At 48.4% G+C, this 16,289-nt stretch overlaps 1 protein-coding gene across 1 annotated transcript in view; it reads left to right on the forward strand.

Annotated features, from left to right (window-relative positions):
- The window catches only part of MRAS (muscle RAS oncogene homolog), a 51,122-nt gene that overhangs the window by 7,360 nt on the left and 27,473 nt on the right, over positions 1–16,289 (forward strand). Inside the window, exon 2 of the mRNA XM_003789427.3 lies at positions 14,141–14,351. Within this exon, the coding sequence (XP_003789475.1) occupies positions 14,159–14,351 (193 nt within the window). The 5' untranslated portion in view covers positions 14,141–14,158. The remainder of the gene's footprint in view (positions 1–14,140; positions 14,352–16,289) is intronic.

The raw sequence follows: 16,289 nt of genomic DNA on the forward strand, positions 1-16,289 counted from the left end.
TTTCTTAACTCTTCCCAGAGGATTTTCTCCCTGTTGAGTTCTCTGAGGTTATCATTTATTTTCTTTAAAAATTGCCCAAATGTTGGTTTAGACCGTCCCTATCTGCAGTATTTGTCAGGATTTGGGGGTGAGGGGCATGGCCATGTAACCTCCAGGGTCAGCTGTGCCTTTGCCCCATGTAGGCACAATAGGCTTGGTGCCTTCATTCCCTAAGTCCCACTAAGCTACTGCTCTTGTATGTAATAGGCTTTCACCTAGTTAGTGCTCAGAATAGAGCGGAGTTAAAACTGAATGGCAGACATCCCCTCCTTGCTTAGTCATAACCTTGGGGAATTTCTCTTTGGTTGTCTCCTCAAACCTAGTTTATTGCCATTTTCCAGGGACCAGTTTTCCTGGATACCACCCTCCCTTCCCAAACCTCCAGATTTCCATTACTTTTGATTGCAGAACAATGATGACTTCTATGCTAGTGGGCTGCCCTTTCACGTCTGAAAAGGACCAGTAAAGAGCCTGTCCAAACAAGAATTAAGAACCCTAGGCCTGCTCTGTTACCTGCAGTAAGAACCGGCAAAGCTATGGAATTATTAAAATATCATTATTACTAGCTAGATCAAATGTTTTCTTTCCTTCCTTCCTTCCTTTTTTCTTTCCTTCCTTCCTTCTTTTTAGACAGAGTCTTGCTCTGTCACCCTGGATAGAGTGCAGTGGCATCATCATAGCTCACTACAACCTCAAACTCATGGGCTCAAAGACTCCTCAGCCCCCCAAGTAGTTGGTACTACAGGTGCACGACATCACACCTGGCTAATTTTCCTATTTTTAGTAGAGATTGGGGGGGGGTGGCTCTTGCTCTTGCTCAGGCTGGTCCCAAACTCCTGACCTCAAGTGATCCTCCCACCTTGGCCCTTAGCATGCTAGAATTACAGGTGTGAGCACTACACCTGGCCTTGATCAAATTCTGACTCGCCTAATGACCAGGTGTTAATTTTTTCCTTTCCTGTTAGAACATTTGCAGAGTAACTGGGAGAATTAGACATGATACAGACTGACAAATATTTACTGAGCATCTTCTTTCTGCACCAGGCACCATAATACCGTGGAGAATCAAGCAGAGAAGACAGGTCTGCCCTCCTGGGGCCAACAGTCCAGTGGGTGAAGATACATTACGTCATAAACAACTAAGCAAAATATCAGCATGCAAAGTGCTTTCAAGGCAGATAGCTGGGCGCTTTGGAAGACCATAACAATAATCTCAGCTAGTCTGAGGTGCAGTGGGAATTGATGAATTATATGATATAAGGTGCATAGCATGTGGTCAGGGCTTAATAAACAGGCATTGTAAACAACCCTGACTACAGGGCCCAGCATGGTTCCACCTCCAGCTGGTTGCCGCTGTTAGGGTGGAGAGCCAGTGCACATGGGTTGAGAAAGATTTCTCCAGACAGACATTAGGATATACAAATGTAAACTTTATTTTGTCTTCTTAGAAGGAGGGAGGGAGTGTGAGAGTGAGAAAAGTAGGGAGAAAGAACTTGGAGACAATGTGGCATCCCAAAGAAAGAGTGGAGAAATGCAGGCAGTGAGGGCAAGTGGCTAGTTGTGTTTAGGGGACAGAGAGAAAGGAAAGTAGTGATTGTAGCCAGATTAACAGGGTGCTGGGAGACTGCTGCATCTGCTCCTTCCGTCTCCGCGGCTGGATGGTAAGCAGCTGTCTTGCTGTCAGAGTCAGACTTATCACAGATGGTTTTGATCCTGTTGGTGATTCTGCCCTTGAGATGTGGCTGGGGCCTGAAACTCACACCCTGCTGCACCCTATTGCTCCTCCCTGGAGCCTCAGGAACTTCTTGAGGTTATAAAACAGATTAAAAGTCAGCTGAGCTGGAGAATGTGAAGAGAAAGATTTTTCCTTTCTGTCAGCTCTGTTTAGATGTTGTGAAAAGGGAACTCCACGGGGTGCCTGTCAGCTAGAGGGAGAGAAAGGAGCAGAGAGAGCAGAAAGAGCAGAAAGCCCAGGTGACTGATTTCAGCCCTTACTGAAAAACTAGGAGTTCATAATTTTTCTGTTACTTCGATATTAAGATCTACCATCCTTTCAGCTGCTACCACCTGTCAAGGGAAAAGAAGCCAAATTCTGTAAAATAAAGCCAAGTTTTAGGAACATGGCCCAGAGCCATGCCCAAGAAGCCCTGAGTAAGTAGGCACATTGTGACTGGGTTATACTTTGGTTTTATACATTTCAGGGGGACAGGAATTAACATGGAAAGTTGTAAATCTATACATGGAAGGCATACATTGGTTTGGCTCTCCAAGAAGGGATGGGGATCTCCTTGGCCAAGAGGGATCCATTCATTCAGCTAAGGGAAAGTTTACAATTTTATTTCAGTTCACACATCCGCCAGCAATAGTTTTACACAGAGGGGTTTTAATTTGCCCAAAGTTCTACAGTTAGAAGAGGTGCAAATGCTTTGATTAATAACTTTTTTTTTTGGAGACAGAGTCTCACTCTATCACCTGGGGGAGAGTGCCATGGCATTATAGCTCACAGCAACCTCAAACTCCTGGGCTCAAACAATCCTCTTGTCTTAGCCTCCCAAGCAGCTGGACTACAGGCTTCTGTGCCACAATGCCTGGCTAATTTTTCTTTTCTTTTTTTTAGTAGAGATGGAGTCTCACTCTTGCTCAGGCTGGTCTCGAACTCATGATTTCAAGCAGCCTGCCTGCCTCTGCCTCCCAGAGTGCTGGGATTACAGCCGTGAGCCACCATACCCTGCCTGATTCATGACTTTTTATAAAAGTGCTGTCTGTAGGGAGTAGAGGGGTGGCAGGCTGGCTCCCCAGCTAATCCCAGCCTTTGGACAGGCCCTGCCCCCAGAAAGGAGCAGTCTCCAGCTCTGCCTTTGCTGCTCCCTATGGTCACACAGCTCGCTGTCTGGCCTGGCCAGGCTCATTAAGCAGGCAGGAAAAAATGCAAAAGCCCTTTAGGGCCTGGAGAAAGATGTGAAAAGTGGCCTCCTGCCTTTCCAGCTGAGTGGGCTTAAACTCCTGGGTTGGGAAGGGTCCCTGAGAAGTCACCCCACCCCACCCCCAGCCCTGGTCACCACTCGGAGCCAGGTGGCCTGGCCTCCTCCCTCCAGCGTCTCCTCATAGGCCTTCACAGGAAAATGCCACACTCATTGCCATGCCCGCCTCGTTTTCAGGAAGTTTCTCTTTTATTTGGCTCCAGTTCATCTCTCTGCAGTCTGGTCACTCTTTGAAAGTGAGGATTAGATCGCCTCGCTTCACCTTAGAGAAGAGCCTAGACCCTGTTTCTTCCTCACGTTTGGTCAGGCATAAACATTTGCACATTAATGGTGTTTACATCTTGAGTGTAAATGATGAAAACAAATTGAAGCAATTGTTCTTTCCGAGTGTGCCTTTTTGTCCCCCACCTCCACTTCTGGAGTGGACTGTGCTGTATCCTGCAGGCGGAGTGACCCCTGCTGCTGCCCTCCTCAGTGTCCTTTCCACTTTGAGATTGTCCTTCCTGCAGCCAAAGCCAGGTCTGCCTCGGAGCACCATACCTCTGCTGTGTGTGTGCTCGGGAAGGCCGGGGGTGGGGCTAGAAGGCTGATAAGTGGTTTATACCATGTATAAAACTTTCAAACTGGTGGCCAGTATATAAAAGCCGGGAGTCTTCACATGAAAAACTTAGACGTCTCTGGCTGTTGTTTAAAAATTGAGGCTCGGCGCCTATAGCTCAACCGGCTAAGGCGCCAGCCACGTACACCTAAGGTGGTGGGTTCGAATCCCCAGCCCGGACCCGCCAAACAGCAATGACGGCTGCAACCAAAAAATAGCCGGGTGTTGTGGCGGGCGCCTGTGGTCCCAGCTACTTGGGAGGTGGAGGCAGGAGACTCGCTTGAGCCCAGGAGTTGGAGGTTGCTGTGAGCTGTAATGCCACGGCACTCTGCCCAGGGGGACAGCTTGAGGCTCTGTCTCAAAAAAAAAAAAAAATTGAGACTAGCTGGCAGCCCTGTTGAGGTATCTCTGGCCGGTCCAGGGTGACAGTAGCTTCCCATTTGCCACAGGCCCCGCTGCTCCCTGTTGCCTGTACCTGCCGTCCAGTCTCCTTTATCGACCCAGCCTCTGCCCGCACCTGAGTCTGGGATGTGCATTCCCTCTTTCTGCTTCTGGAGGAAGAAGCATCCATCTAACAGGCAGAGGGCTGGGACCAGAGGACTGCCTTCCCTTTTTTCTCTGTTGCTACCCCAGCCCTTTTCCTGGGCTGCTTACCAAAGGGGGCTGGAGGAAGGCCATGCATTCCACAAGGTGGGTAGCTCTGGGCTGGGGTGACCGAGGGGACAGCCAGTGGAGCTGTGCCCAGCTAGCTCCACACAGACCCGCCCACGAGAAAGACAGTGTAAGAGGCACTTGCCTTGTAGCATGTGGGGGTGGGGGTGGTCAGGGAACTGGGCTGTCTGTGCTGGTGGGGGGTCAATGCCCTAAGAATGTGGGCAGCAAGGAAGGACTCCTCATTATCACCACTCCTCCTGCTGGGCTGGTGCCCGTGTGTGTCCAGTGGGACTCCTCCCGTGGGGTCTCCCTGTGAGCGCTGCCACCACACTGTGTAGCCCATGGCAGAGTGCCCACACCACCTCTGCCCTAGCGTCTGCCTGAGCCAGACTCCCACCTCGCCTGTGTTGTGGAAATGCAGGCAGCAGGCATCTCTGAGCACAAGGCTGTGTCAGGGCTGTAGGGTGCCCGGAGGTAGAGAAGACAAGGCCTCGCCCTCCTCCTGTGTCCCACGCTAGCAGAGGAATATGACAGCAAAGCAATAACCAGGTCCTAGCTTTGAGAGGAGATGGAGAGGGACACACCGAGCTTTGTGGTCAGACGTGCAGCTGGACATGCATGGCCTTGGACAAACCATAGAACCGCTCTTGATGATTTTCACGGTTCTCAAAGGGGCTGAACAATGCCTTCTTCATAAGGTCCTGAGTCCTCAAATGGAATAGCAGCTGCAAAGCACTCTGGCTGCCGTTCCGTCGATAGCCCAGTGGAAGGGGACCTCAGGAGGTGGGAGAGGGCCCAGGAGGAATGAATCACTGCTGGAGGATGGGCTTAATTAAGAAGGCTTTCCTGGGGAAAACAGGAGGCTGTTCCTTAGAGAAAGGGGCTGTTCTCACAGACAGAGGACAAGTGAGAAGCATTTCAGGCTGAGAGAACACTCCTGGGCAGACTCTGCGCCTGTGGGCGCCAGGCACCCTGCCAGGTACCATCCCTGTCCTCAAGGACGTGGGGCTCGGAAGCAGTGAAGCATAGGCTGTAGGAGGGTAAAGGGTGCAAGGGTGTTTTAGGGAGGGCCTGGAGTGCTGTGGTCAGCGGGGAGAGCTTCAGGCACCCATGAGCGGTTTTTCAGGTGAATGGTTGTGCTCAGGGTGAACTGGGGAGAGATCTCACTGGGGCAGGGGGTGAGGGGCAGGCAAGCCGCTGAGGTGCACAAGCCACACGGCAGAGGGGCTAGGCCTGGGCCTTGGATTTGAGGTAAAGGGAGGCTGGAGCTGCTGGGGGGAGGGAAGAGTAAGAGAGTTAAGGTCAGAAAGATGGGAAAGGGGCCTGGGCTGGTAGGGGCAGGTGCTGGCTGAATCCTGTGTGTGCAGGTTGAGCCTGGGTAGCCAGGGAGGAGCAGTGAGGGCTCTTGTGAGCAGAGGGCTCAGCAGAGGCAGAATGGGGAGTAGGCAGGACAGCAGCTTGCCAGGGTAGGGGTGGCCGAGGGCCCTCAGTGTGGGGAGTCCCAGAGTGTCCAGAGACCAGCCCTCCCTGTGGGATGGCCACCAGTGGGACCGTCACAGTGGTAGGAAGATTCCTTTGGAAAGCTGCAGGTGAGACTGCCCCAGCACTAGGAAAATATTAACATACCCCCAGGGATTGAGAACAGGATTTAAAAATAAAGCCACTGCCTCCTCTCTTCCTTCAGCTGCCACTCAAGGAAGCTGATGGCAGCCCTGCCCTTGTAGCGCCCACACCCTTCCCCTCCTGGGTCGAGTTCCCTCCCAGCTTTGCCAGTAGGGGCTGGGTGAGACCCTGGAAGCCAGGGGGCCAGGTGAGCAGGGAGTCTGTGTGGATCCTTAGACATCGAGGCCCTAATGTCTCAGTTCTGAGAGCCACTTAGACCCATAGGCTGGGCGGACTTGTGGGGTGGTGCATGGGGTGATTTTAGTTTTGCAGCTTGTCAGGACTCAGGGCCAAGTCTCAGCTTCTCCCTTTACAAACCTGTGCCTTGGGCAAATGCCTTAACTTCTGTGCCTCTGTCTACCCATTGGTAAAATTGGGATAATACCCTCCTGGAGGTTCCAACCTCAGGCCTTCGTGGCCCTGCTGGCCTTCTCCTGGGCCACTTGTTCTCCCAGACCCTGTACTCCTTTTCCATCCCCTCCTGTCTCCTTGGAACTTTTGGAGTTTGTACCATGCAACTTATCCAGTCCCCACTGGGTGTTTCCTGCTGGTTAACTTCGGTGTGGTCATCACAAAGAGTCAAGGGGGTTCTGTTTGAGTGTGTGGCCATCCAGCACTGTGCTCCCATGTGGGCTTGTGCTGGGTAGGTCGGGGTTCAAGTAGAATGTTCTGGAGGGAACCAAAAGGGTGGAGTGTTATGGAGAACAGGTTTTCTCTCTGAATCAGTCACCTTGTTCTCACTGTCAAGAATGCTGTCTTGAGGCTCGGCACTTGTAGCTCAAGCGGCTAAGGCACCAGCCACATATACCAGAGCTTGCGGGTTGGAATCCAGCCCAGGCCTGCCAAACAATAATGACAACTGCAACAAAAAAAATAGCTGGGTGTTGTGGTGGGCAGCTGTAGTCCCAACTACTTGGGATGCTGAGGCAAGAGAATCACTTCTGCCCAGGAGTTGGAGGTTGCTGTGAGCTGTGATGCCACAGCACTCTACCCAGGGCTACAATTTGAGGCTCTGTCTCAAAAAAAAAAAAAAAAAGAATGCTGTCTTGCAAAGGATTCAAAGATTGAGTGAGGAAGAGGACCATGTTGGACTGGTGATGTCCGCCGTGGCTCTGGGAGGAGCAGCAGCCATGCCGCGTATTTGCCATCTGAACATACATGGTCAGGTGGTTAAATCTTGATGTTGGAGTCATCCATCAGTTAAAGCACTTATGGCTTCTCAGAGAAGTTGAGTGGCTCAGTGACAGTGCTGGGCTTGGGTTAGCAAAGGTATGAGCAAAGTCTTGGGGAGGGGAAAGTAAAGCCATAAGGGATGCCAAGTGGCCCAGGCCCCTGCTGGGGTCACACACCGTTTGTGCACAGCTGGCAGGTCAGCACCTCTGGGGAGGCTGCCCGTTTCTGGGAATTGTGCAGAAGGGAAGGGCAGCTCCTGGAATGCAGAGCTGTTTCCTCCACATGGGTTGGGTCACTCCCCCCAGCGTGTCCTCATCCCCCTGAGTTGGGCACACCCAGACATCATAAAGATGAGATAGCTTCCCAGGATTGATTCGGCTCAATGTGAAGGAGAGTCCATTCACTCTCCCAAGAGCTCCATTAATAATGAATGTGTCCTCTTCCAGCCTTATTTATGTAGAAACTTGCCGTTCAACTAATGGGGTGAGGGGGAATCTTTAAAATAATTAGAATTAGAAAAGCAAAAAGCAGCAGATGCCAAACCTTCAATAAAGTTGGCAGCATCTATGGGAGAGGCTCTGGGTTGGCTACAGCCGCAGCCTGTGACAATCTGTGGTCCTATATCAGGGCCAGGGGAAGCAGCAACAAGGATGAAGAGTGCCCTGTGGGGTAATGAATCACAATGCCAGTCAAAAGCCACGTGGTGCTGCAAGACTAATTGACAAAAGAATTGGAGGCAGTGCGGCATGACAGTACTAAGCATGACCTTTGGCATCCGACCAGTCCACAGCAGATGTCCACTAAATGGAGGGGTTGTTACTGCTGTGCACCCCTCCTGGGTACCATTTATTTTCTGGCTAGGAAAAGGACACTGCTTTGGAAGTGGTACTGGGTGGGGGGGTACATGGAGAGATCAGGGAGCCCATGGACCTCTCGACAGTGTCTGTAGCCAAAGCTGTTTTTTTCATGCGTGTAGCTCACTTTGGACTATAGGCATGGTGTTTTGGTTTATTGCTTTGGGACACGGGCTCTGTAGAAGCCCTAGAACCTGAGAATTTGGGGAGAAGGGGATAGATTTGGTAAGGAAAATAACCACTGGGCACTGCTGTTTGGGGGGACTGCTGGGGCCCATTGCTGTCCTAGACATTCATATCTGTCACTGCATTGGGTCCTCTCTCAGTCCTGAGAACTGTGGGTGCTCTTAGCCAGGGCTGGGGCAGGGAAGTGAAGTCACTGAAGCCACCAGGTTTGTATATGGATGCAAATAAGCCCTTGCTCAGGGACCCTCCAGGTTTTTTTCTTCACTGGGGCCTTACACATTCTTGGGGGCTATTTCTCCTGTTTTATAGATGGGGAAACTGAGGAAGTTAGAAAACCAGCCCTAGGTCACATAGGGTATCCCTATCGGAGGCATGAGTGGAACTCAGGGGCTGCTTGGCTGCAGAGTTGCGGCTGCTACTGGCTCTTTAGGCTGCCCCACTGAGATTCACTAGGACTTTGTACAAGGCCATTCCCAGGAGGTCTCAGAGCCACTCACTAAACTTTGAAAATTGCCACCCAGCCACCCATTTCCTAGGGTTCTGAGCCAGCCTCTGTCAGAGAGAGGGACAGGCATCGCCCGGCTTAGCACAGGGGCAGTGTCAGGTAGGCAGGCAATGATTAGGCACCATACCTCTCGTGTTGGGCCCTGTCCTCATGAGAGGCAAAGGAATAAAAGGATGTGACTCTTGTCCTTCTGGAGCTTATATTCAATTTCGGGAGGTGAATCTAGCACTCAGGAAACAACTTCAAACCACGTGAGATGGTGCTGCTAACCGTGGGAGAAAAAAAGGAACAAAAGTCAGACAATAACCAAAAAACCCTCTATCTCAGTTTAAAGATGCCTGAGGTTTTCGCATACATGCTATTACAATTGTTGAGGGAGGGTTATTGCGTTTTAGGAAGAAGTTTCCAGTATGAGCAACGGTTTGGGTCACCATGCAGCCTGTGGACTGGGCGGGGCTCTGAGAGCAGTGGTTGCCAAGGAAACCGGCTCAGCCGCCTCTACTGCCAAGTGGCTGCTGTTCCAAAAGTTGGTTTCTGCGTGGAAGGGGCTGTCTGGAACCTCAGAGCCATTTCCCATGGAAACAGTGCTCCAAATGATGGGTGACGTTCCCACACAGGCCTGCTTCATCTGGCCGCAGCCGAGCTGAGATGGCAGTGGGGCTTCTGATGGGGGAGCAGGAGGCTGGGAATAGTGGAGCCTCAGAGCAGAAGAACCCCGAGCGAGTGTGAGTATGCTCCCTATCTCCAGGAACAGGGTAAACAAGGAGAGAGTGAACATGTGGGCACCTTCTCTGACCTGGGCATATCTCATATATTTTTATTTCATGCTTGTAGCTATACTGCAAAGTATGACTCTCTAACCAACCCCAGTGCACACATAAGATCCTGAGGCCCTGAGTGGTAATTTGCCCAGAGTCATTCAACTGGTCAGTAAGAGTGTGTCCGCACAGAAAAACAGTGGGAACCTTTAAGGAGAACCCCAAGTCTGCCTTATACCCCAAGGGTATACCTCTAACGTGCCTTTAGTTGGGAAGGCTGGCCAGGAGGCGGGGATGTTGTGATATGAGCACTTGGCTCCTTAACCTCCAGCTAAGCAACTTTTTATCCTGTGGTGACTTTCCTCATAGTCTGTGAGTGGTTTTGTTAAAATCTTTCTCTGTACCGTGCGAGACCAGCTTATTTTGCAGGAGTGTGGCATGTGCTTTTTTGGCATCTTGACTAACTTGCCAGTTTACAAGGGCATCATTGGTCAGGAGGGTTTGGGGGTGGAAAAATATGACCATCAGAAGATCCAGCCTCTAGCCTTTATGAATTGGAAGGTTCTCTGAACTCAAGTCTCCTGCCCTGGAGACCCCTTCTTTCTTCCTGGCTCATTCTAGTTTCTAGAAGGTACTGTCTGTACAATTGCTCTGACTTCCTGGTAGGAGGAGGGACGTAGTCCCAACCCTGGCTTAAGAGCTACCCCTAGAAGACTATGTGTTAAGGCCAGCTCTGTGGATCAGAGTTTGACCCTGTTGAGAAATGCCAGTGTTGAGCCTCTGGTTCACTCAGCAAGCGTCTGCTCTGTGCCAGAGCTGGGCCAGAATCTGGGGGTACAGAGAGGAATAGATGCAGTCTGTGACCTTTGTGCACAGTAAATATGCAGAAAATTCCAAACGTGACGGTGACCCCTGTATCAGCAACCTCAGGGCTCAAAGCACAGATGGTGGCAGTGTCTCCCTTGGGAGGCGACTCCGGGGCCTCATCCTGACCCACAAAGAGCTATGTGCTCTCCAGGGGCCCTGGGTGTGTGTGGAGGATACAGTGCGGCCACAGGAAGCACCAGGAGAGCACAGGAGAGTAGAGCATGAGGGGCTGCAGCATGGGTGCGGCGGGAGAGTCAGCAATGGCAGCTTTTGATAGGCCCCTGATGTCCAGTGAAGGAGCCTGGACTTTACTCAAGGGCTGTAAGCAGCACTGAAAGGTTTTTCAGTGCAAGGGACCCAGTCTGCTGTCTCTGTTAACCATATAGTCTAACCCTGTTCCTCTGAGTACAAATTAGAAAGAAACCCCAAGTGGGAAGGGAACCCTGACTTGGATACCTCTGGCCTCTGGGGGTTCAGCCCCTAAGTGCAGGATACTGCTAAAAGGAGGGGCCCTCAACTGGCCATTTCCTGCCAGCTGCCTTGGCAAGCAGAGGGCATTTTTAAACCAGTCCCCAGGTGACTGTGCTGTGTGTGGTCTGAGCACACTCAAAGGTTCGATTCATGTCTTCCACCGTGTTTACTGGCATATTTCTTATCTTGTTTTCTTTTGAGAAGAAAATCAAGAGAAATGGTTTTCCTTCCCAATTCCTTCTCACTCACTTAGTATTTTTTATTCACGTTACTACCAGCAGAGAATGGAAGTTTAAAACAGCCTCTCTCACCAGCAAACACATTTTGTCCTGCCCCACCCCAGGATAAGACAGCGGTTGATGAGGGGCTGTGAGGGGCTGACTCCCTGCTCTGCTACCCTGAAAGGCAGAGGAAAGAGGGAGCCAGCCCTCCAACAACTCCTGGCCCTCCTGGACCACCATCACTTCCATGGATTTGACCACGGGAGAGCTCACTTAATTGAAGCCCCAGTTTATCCAGAGATGCTGGAACCAGATTCTGGGGCTGCAGCTGCTACCTGGTCAGATTCTACTCCAAAGGAGCCTAATTCTCCACTCGAATGAGGGGGGATCAAAGTTTTTCAAGTGGTTTGAACATTTTAATTTGTTTGGAACATTTTAATACTAAAAAACTTTTCCAGTACACAAATAGAATACATGCTTACTTTAGTAAATCAAAATATTAAGAAAATGAAAATACCCTGAAATTAGCCTCAGAGACAACCACCTGCTGAACTTTTTGTTACCCAAATCCACAACTAGAGATGGGTTCCTTTGTGGAAGTGGGAAGTTTTTCCTGTTTTTTAAAAAATTTTTATTTATTTATTTTTGCAGACAGTCTCAATCTGTTGCCTAGCTTGGGTTGCACAACTCCTGAGGTCAAACAATCCTCCTGCTTTAGCCTCTGGAGCAGCTAGAATTATAGGGTTGGCTAATTTTTGTATTTTTTTGTGGGGGTCTCACTTTTTCCCAAGCTGGTATCAAACTCCTGGCCTCAAGCATCCTCCTGCCTTGGCTTCCCAAAGTGCTGGATTATGGCAGGTGCAGTGGTTCATGCTTGTAATCTTAGCACACTGGGAGGCTGATGTGGGAGGATCCTCTGAGCTCAGGAGTTTGAGACCAGCCTGCATAAGAGCGAGACCTCATCTCTATTAAAAAAAAAGGTAAAAAAATTAGCCAAGCACAGAGGCAGGCACCTGTAGTCCCTGCTACTTGGGAGGCTGAGACAGGAGGATCACTTGAACACAGGAGTTTGAGGTTGTTGTGAGCTAGGCTGATGTCACAGTACTCTAGTCTGGGCAATAGATTGAGACTACGCTATCAAAAAAAAATTGAAATCAAAGGGCTGGGATTATAAGCATAAGCCACTGCACCTGGCTAGCCTGGTAGTTTTTTGTTTGTTTATATATAATATAAACTTTTTCTGGGTTAGTGACTAGAAGAAACCATCCTTTTAAATGACTGCATGGTATTCTATTATGTGGATAAATGTTTTAAATGTTGTCGCCCAACATTCATTTCCATTTTCCCCATTCTTAACATCCTTGTGGACGGATTACCTCCTTGGACTAAATTCTTACATGTGGTAGAGCTGCAGGAGAGGACATGTCCATTTTCAACTTCAAATATTTATGTGAGGGTATTCTCAGTCCAGCCTAGGCAGATTTCCACTCTCACCGCAGTGTAGAAAAAGCTTGTGCTTCCCCCACACTCTGGGGAAGTCCTAGATGTCAACACCAGGCTTCAGTAACTGCAAAGGATTCTGCAGTGATCTTATCTGTGGCCCCATGCAAATCAGCGTGGCTACAGAACCCACATTTGTGTCTAAAACCCCTTCTGTCAAAATCTAGAATTGAAGCTTCTCTTAGAGCTTAAAATAACTGTACAAATCATCAAATCCAGACCTCTGAAAGATAAGGGCACTGTGACTCCAAGAGGTCAGCGTCCTTTCCAAGTATTGGCAGGGCACGCATGGACCCAGTTCTTGTGCTCCCGGCCGCACTGCCTCCTGCCCTCTAGGAGACCTTAATTTTCCCTGTCACACAAACACCATGCCTTTCCCCCTCCCAACTTGCACAAGGATCTTTTCTTCTACATGACAGGTAGGATCAAGCTTTCTGTCCCTTGGTTCCTGGTCAGTTTTTGTGCTACCCAGGAATGTCCTACCAAGAGGTGGTTGGTGTTGCTTCTCCTTGGCAGGGTCTGTCGCTAGCAGGTTAGGTTCCTGGCAGTAACTCCCAAATTGTTGTTTAGGTGACTTCCACCCCCTACCAGTGTTTAACACTTAGTGCTGTCCACCTCCTCCTTCTGGAAACTACTGGCCTCCATTACTGCAGCATCCTGGTTCCCCTCCTGTTTCTGTCAGTGCTCCTGCCATGCTCCCTACTTGCCTCTCCTTTTCGTCACTTTGTGACAAAGGTCACTCTTCACTTCTCTGCCATCACCTCTTCACAACCAGTCCTGACTGGTTGTGGCCCAGTCTACCCTCTTAAGGCCCATTTACTTTTTAGAATCCTGGTCCTACATTTCCTCCGACTCGCTACAGCTTGGAATTCCTCAACCTTGGCACTGTTGATGCTTTAGGATGGATAATTCTTTATGTGGGGGGAGGGACTGCCCTATTCCTTGTAGGTCCTGGCTTCTGCTGACTAGATGGTAACACCCACTCAGTTCTGACAAGCTGAAATATCTCCAGACATTGCAACTATCTGCGTGACAGAGTTGCCACTGCCTTAGCTAGACTCAACATCATCAAAACAAAACTTTGGCCTGCTCCTCCCCGACTAAAATGGGATTAGCCAGATGCCCTAAGATTCCAGTATGACTTTAAGAAAGGACAAGGAGACAGAGGGAGAGGAGGTAGGGTCATAGAATTTTGAGAGTCAGAGGAGTCGTGGGGTCCCTGGGCTCAGGTGTGCTAAGCTGCCATGGCCTCCTTTCCCTGTAAGCTTAGACACAGCCTGGCATTCTTCTGAGCATAGGATGTCAACTGGTGATGTGAAAGGTGAACCTTCATGTTTACCTGTACAGGGCTGGGGCAGAAGTGTCAAAAATCTGCTTTGCTATAGCTTTTGGCTGTACAAACAAGACCAATGGTATTACCTCCCCAAGAGCAGACCTAGTACATGGTTGGTGTTTAGTAAGTAATGGTTGGATGACTTATTTTAACAGTGATTGACCTAGATGATAGGACTGGGGGCAATACTTTTATTTTCTTTTGCATTTTTTTCATTTTTAAGCCTTTCTTTATTGGGAATATTTATTACTTTGTAAGCATGGAGGAAAATGCATGAATACGTTCTCATAAGTCAGAAAAACGCCCTGGACCTCATTCCACATGTCTTGCCTCCCTAGGTCTGACCTACGAGTAACATGGCAACCAGTGCTGTTCCCAGTGACAACCTCCCCACGTACAAGCTGGTGGTGGTGGGAGATGGGGGTGTGGGCAAGAGTGCCCTCACCATCCAGTTTTTCCAGAAGATCTTTGTGCCTGACTACGACCCCACCATCGAGGACTCCTACCTGAAACATACAGAGATTGACAATCAGTGGGCTATCCTGGATGGTGAGACCATGCAGCCGTGCATGGGGGGACGTTAGGTGGGAGGGTAAGGGAGATTGGACAGGCTTCAGTGTGGCAAGATTGTTTTCCTCATTTGGTGTTACAGGATGGACAGTAGAAGGCCGTGCATAGTTTCCAGGGTGGATTCTGAACAGGGAAGGCCTCAGAGGACTTGAAAAGCTTTATGGAAACCCAAATGTGCATTCAACAAAGAGGCGAGGCTAGAATCATGCCAACTCAGTGATGTCATATTTGTTATTTCTTGCTGATCAGAATCTCTGATTAACAGTTAGGAATGTCTCTAACTAATAAAAAATGGAAAAACACATTATTTCTAAATGAGCACAGTTTAGTTGGTAATTGTCCTTTGGAGGGAAAATTCTTGCATCTGACATTGTATCTCTGGTTGAGTGTGAGTTATTCTAGTAGTTCTCAGTGTGGTAGCCAGGCAACTGCAGCAGCATCACCAAGGAACTTATTAGAAATTCCAATTCTTGGGCCTGTGCTGACTTGGAAATTCTGAGGCTGGGGCCTGACAACCTGTGTCTTAACACATCCTCCGCTGGATGCTAAGGTTAGAGAACCACTGCTCAGCTTTCTTATTGATTATTGCTTTTATTGTCCGAGTCTTCCTCTTAAAAAAAGATCCATTAATCATAATATCAGTCTAGGAGGAGAGCTTTGAAAACCAGTAGGATACAAGCCCTCTGACAAATATGTGATTTGCAAATATTCTCTCCCAGTACATGGCTTTTCATTCTCCTAACAGTTTGTTGCTGAGACCAAAGTTTTTAATTTTGATGTAGTCCAGTTTATCATTTGGTCCTTGTATATATTATGCTTTTGATGTTGTGTCTAGAAATCATTGCCTAATCTAAGACCATAGAGGGATTTTCCTATGTTTTCTTCTAGAAGTTTAATGGATTTAGCTTTTACGTTTAGACTGATGATTTACCCTGAGTTGATTTTATATATAGTGTGGATATGAATCAAAGTTCATTTTTCTGTATATGGATATGTAGTTATTCTAGGAATGATTGTTGAAAGACTTGTCCTTTCCCCCACTGAATTGCGTTTATACCTTTGGTGAAAATTAGTTGTCCAACTATTTTCTTACCTATTTGTTTATCTTAACATTAGTACCATACAGTCATGATAACTGTCACTATATAATAAATCAGATAGTATTAAGGCTCCAACTTTTCAAAGTTGTTTTGACTAGTCCAGGTCTTGGTTATTTCTATATTTTTATATGAATTTTAAAACTGGTTAAATTCTAAAATTCTATGTTTTGATTGTGATTGTGTTGAATTTGTAGATCAGTTTGAGAATTGACACTTTAACAATGTTGAACTTTCCTACCTATGAACACAATATCTCTTCTTACTTATGTAGGTCTTTAACTTCTCTCATCAATTTTTTTGGTGATACTTAAAGTACATACGTCTTTTACATACTTTATCAGATTTATGCCTACATCTGTATTGATGCTATTGTAAATGATTTTTTTTTGAGACTCTGTGGCCCCGGCTAGAGGGCAGTGGCATGATTACAGCTTAATGCAACCTCAAACTTCTGACAATGGCATGATTACAGCTTACTGCAACCTCAAACTTCCAGGCTCAAGCAGTCCTCCTGGCTCAGCCTCCAGAGTAGCTGAGATTACAGGCATGCACCACCTTGCTTGGATAATTTTTTCTATTTTTCGTAGAGATGGGGTCTCACTCTTGCTCAGGTTGGTCTCAAATTCCTGAACTCCAGCGGTCCCCCTGCCTCAACCTCTCAGAGTGCTAGGATTATAGGTCTGAGCCACCACACCCAGCCCCATTTTTGTTTTTAATTTCAATTATTTGTTGCTAGTATATATAAATATGATAGATTTTTATATGTTAATCTTGTAACCTGTAACCTTGCAAAACCCATTAATCTATTAGTTCTGGG

Source organism: Otolemur garnettii, unplaced genomic scaffold (genome assembly GCF_000181295.1).
Source record: "Otolemur garnettii isolate 467f Iridium unplaced genomic scaffold, OtoGar3 scaffold00032, whole genome shotgun sequence".
NCBI lineage: Eukaryota > Metazoa > Chordata > Mammalia > Primates > Galagidae > Otolemur > Otolemur garnettii.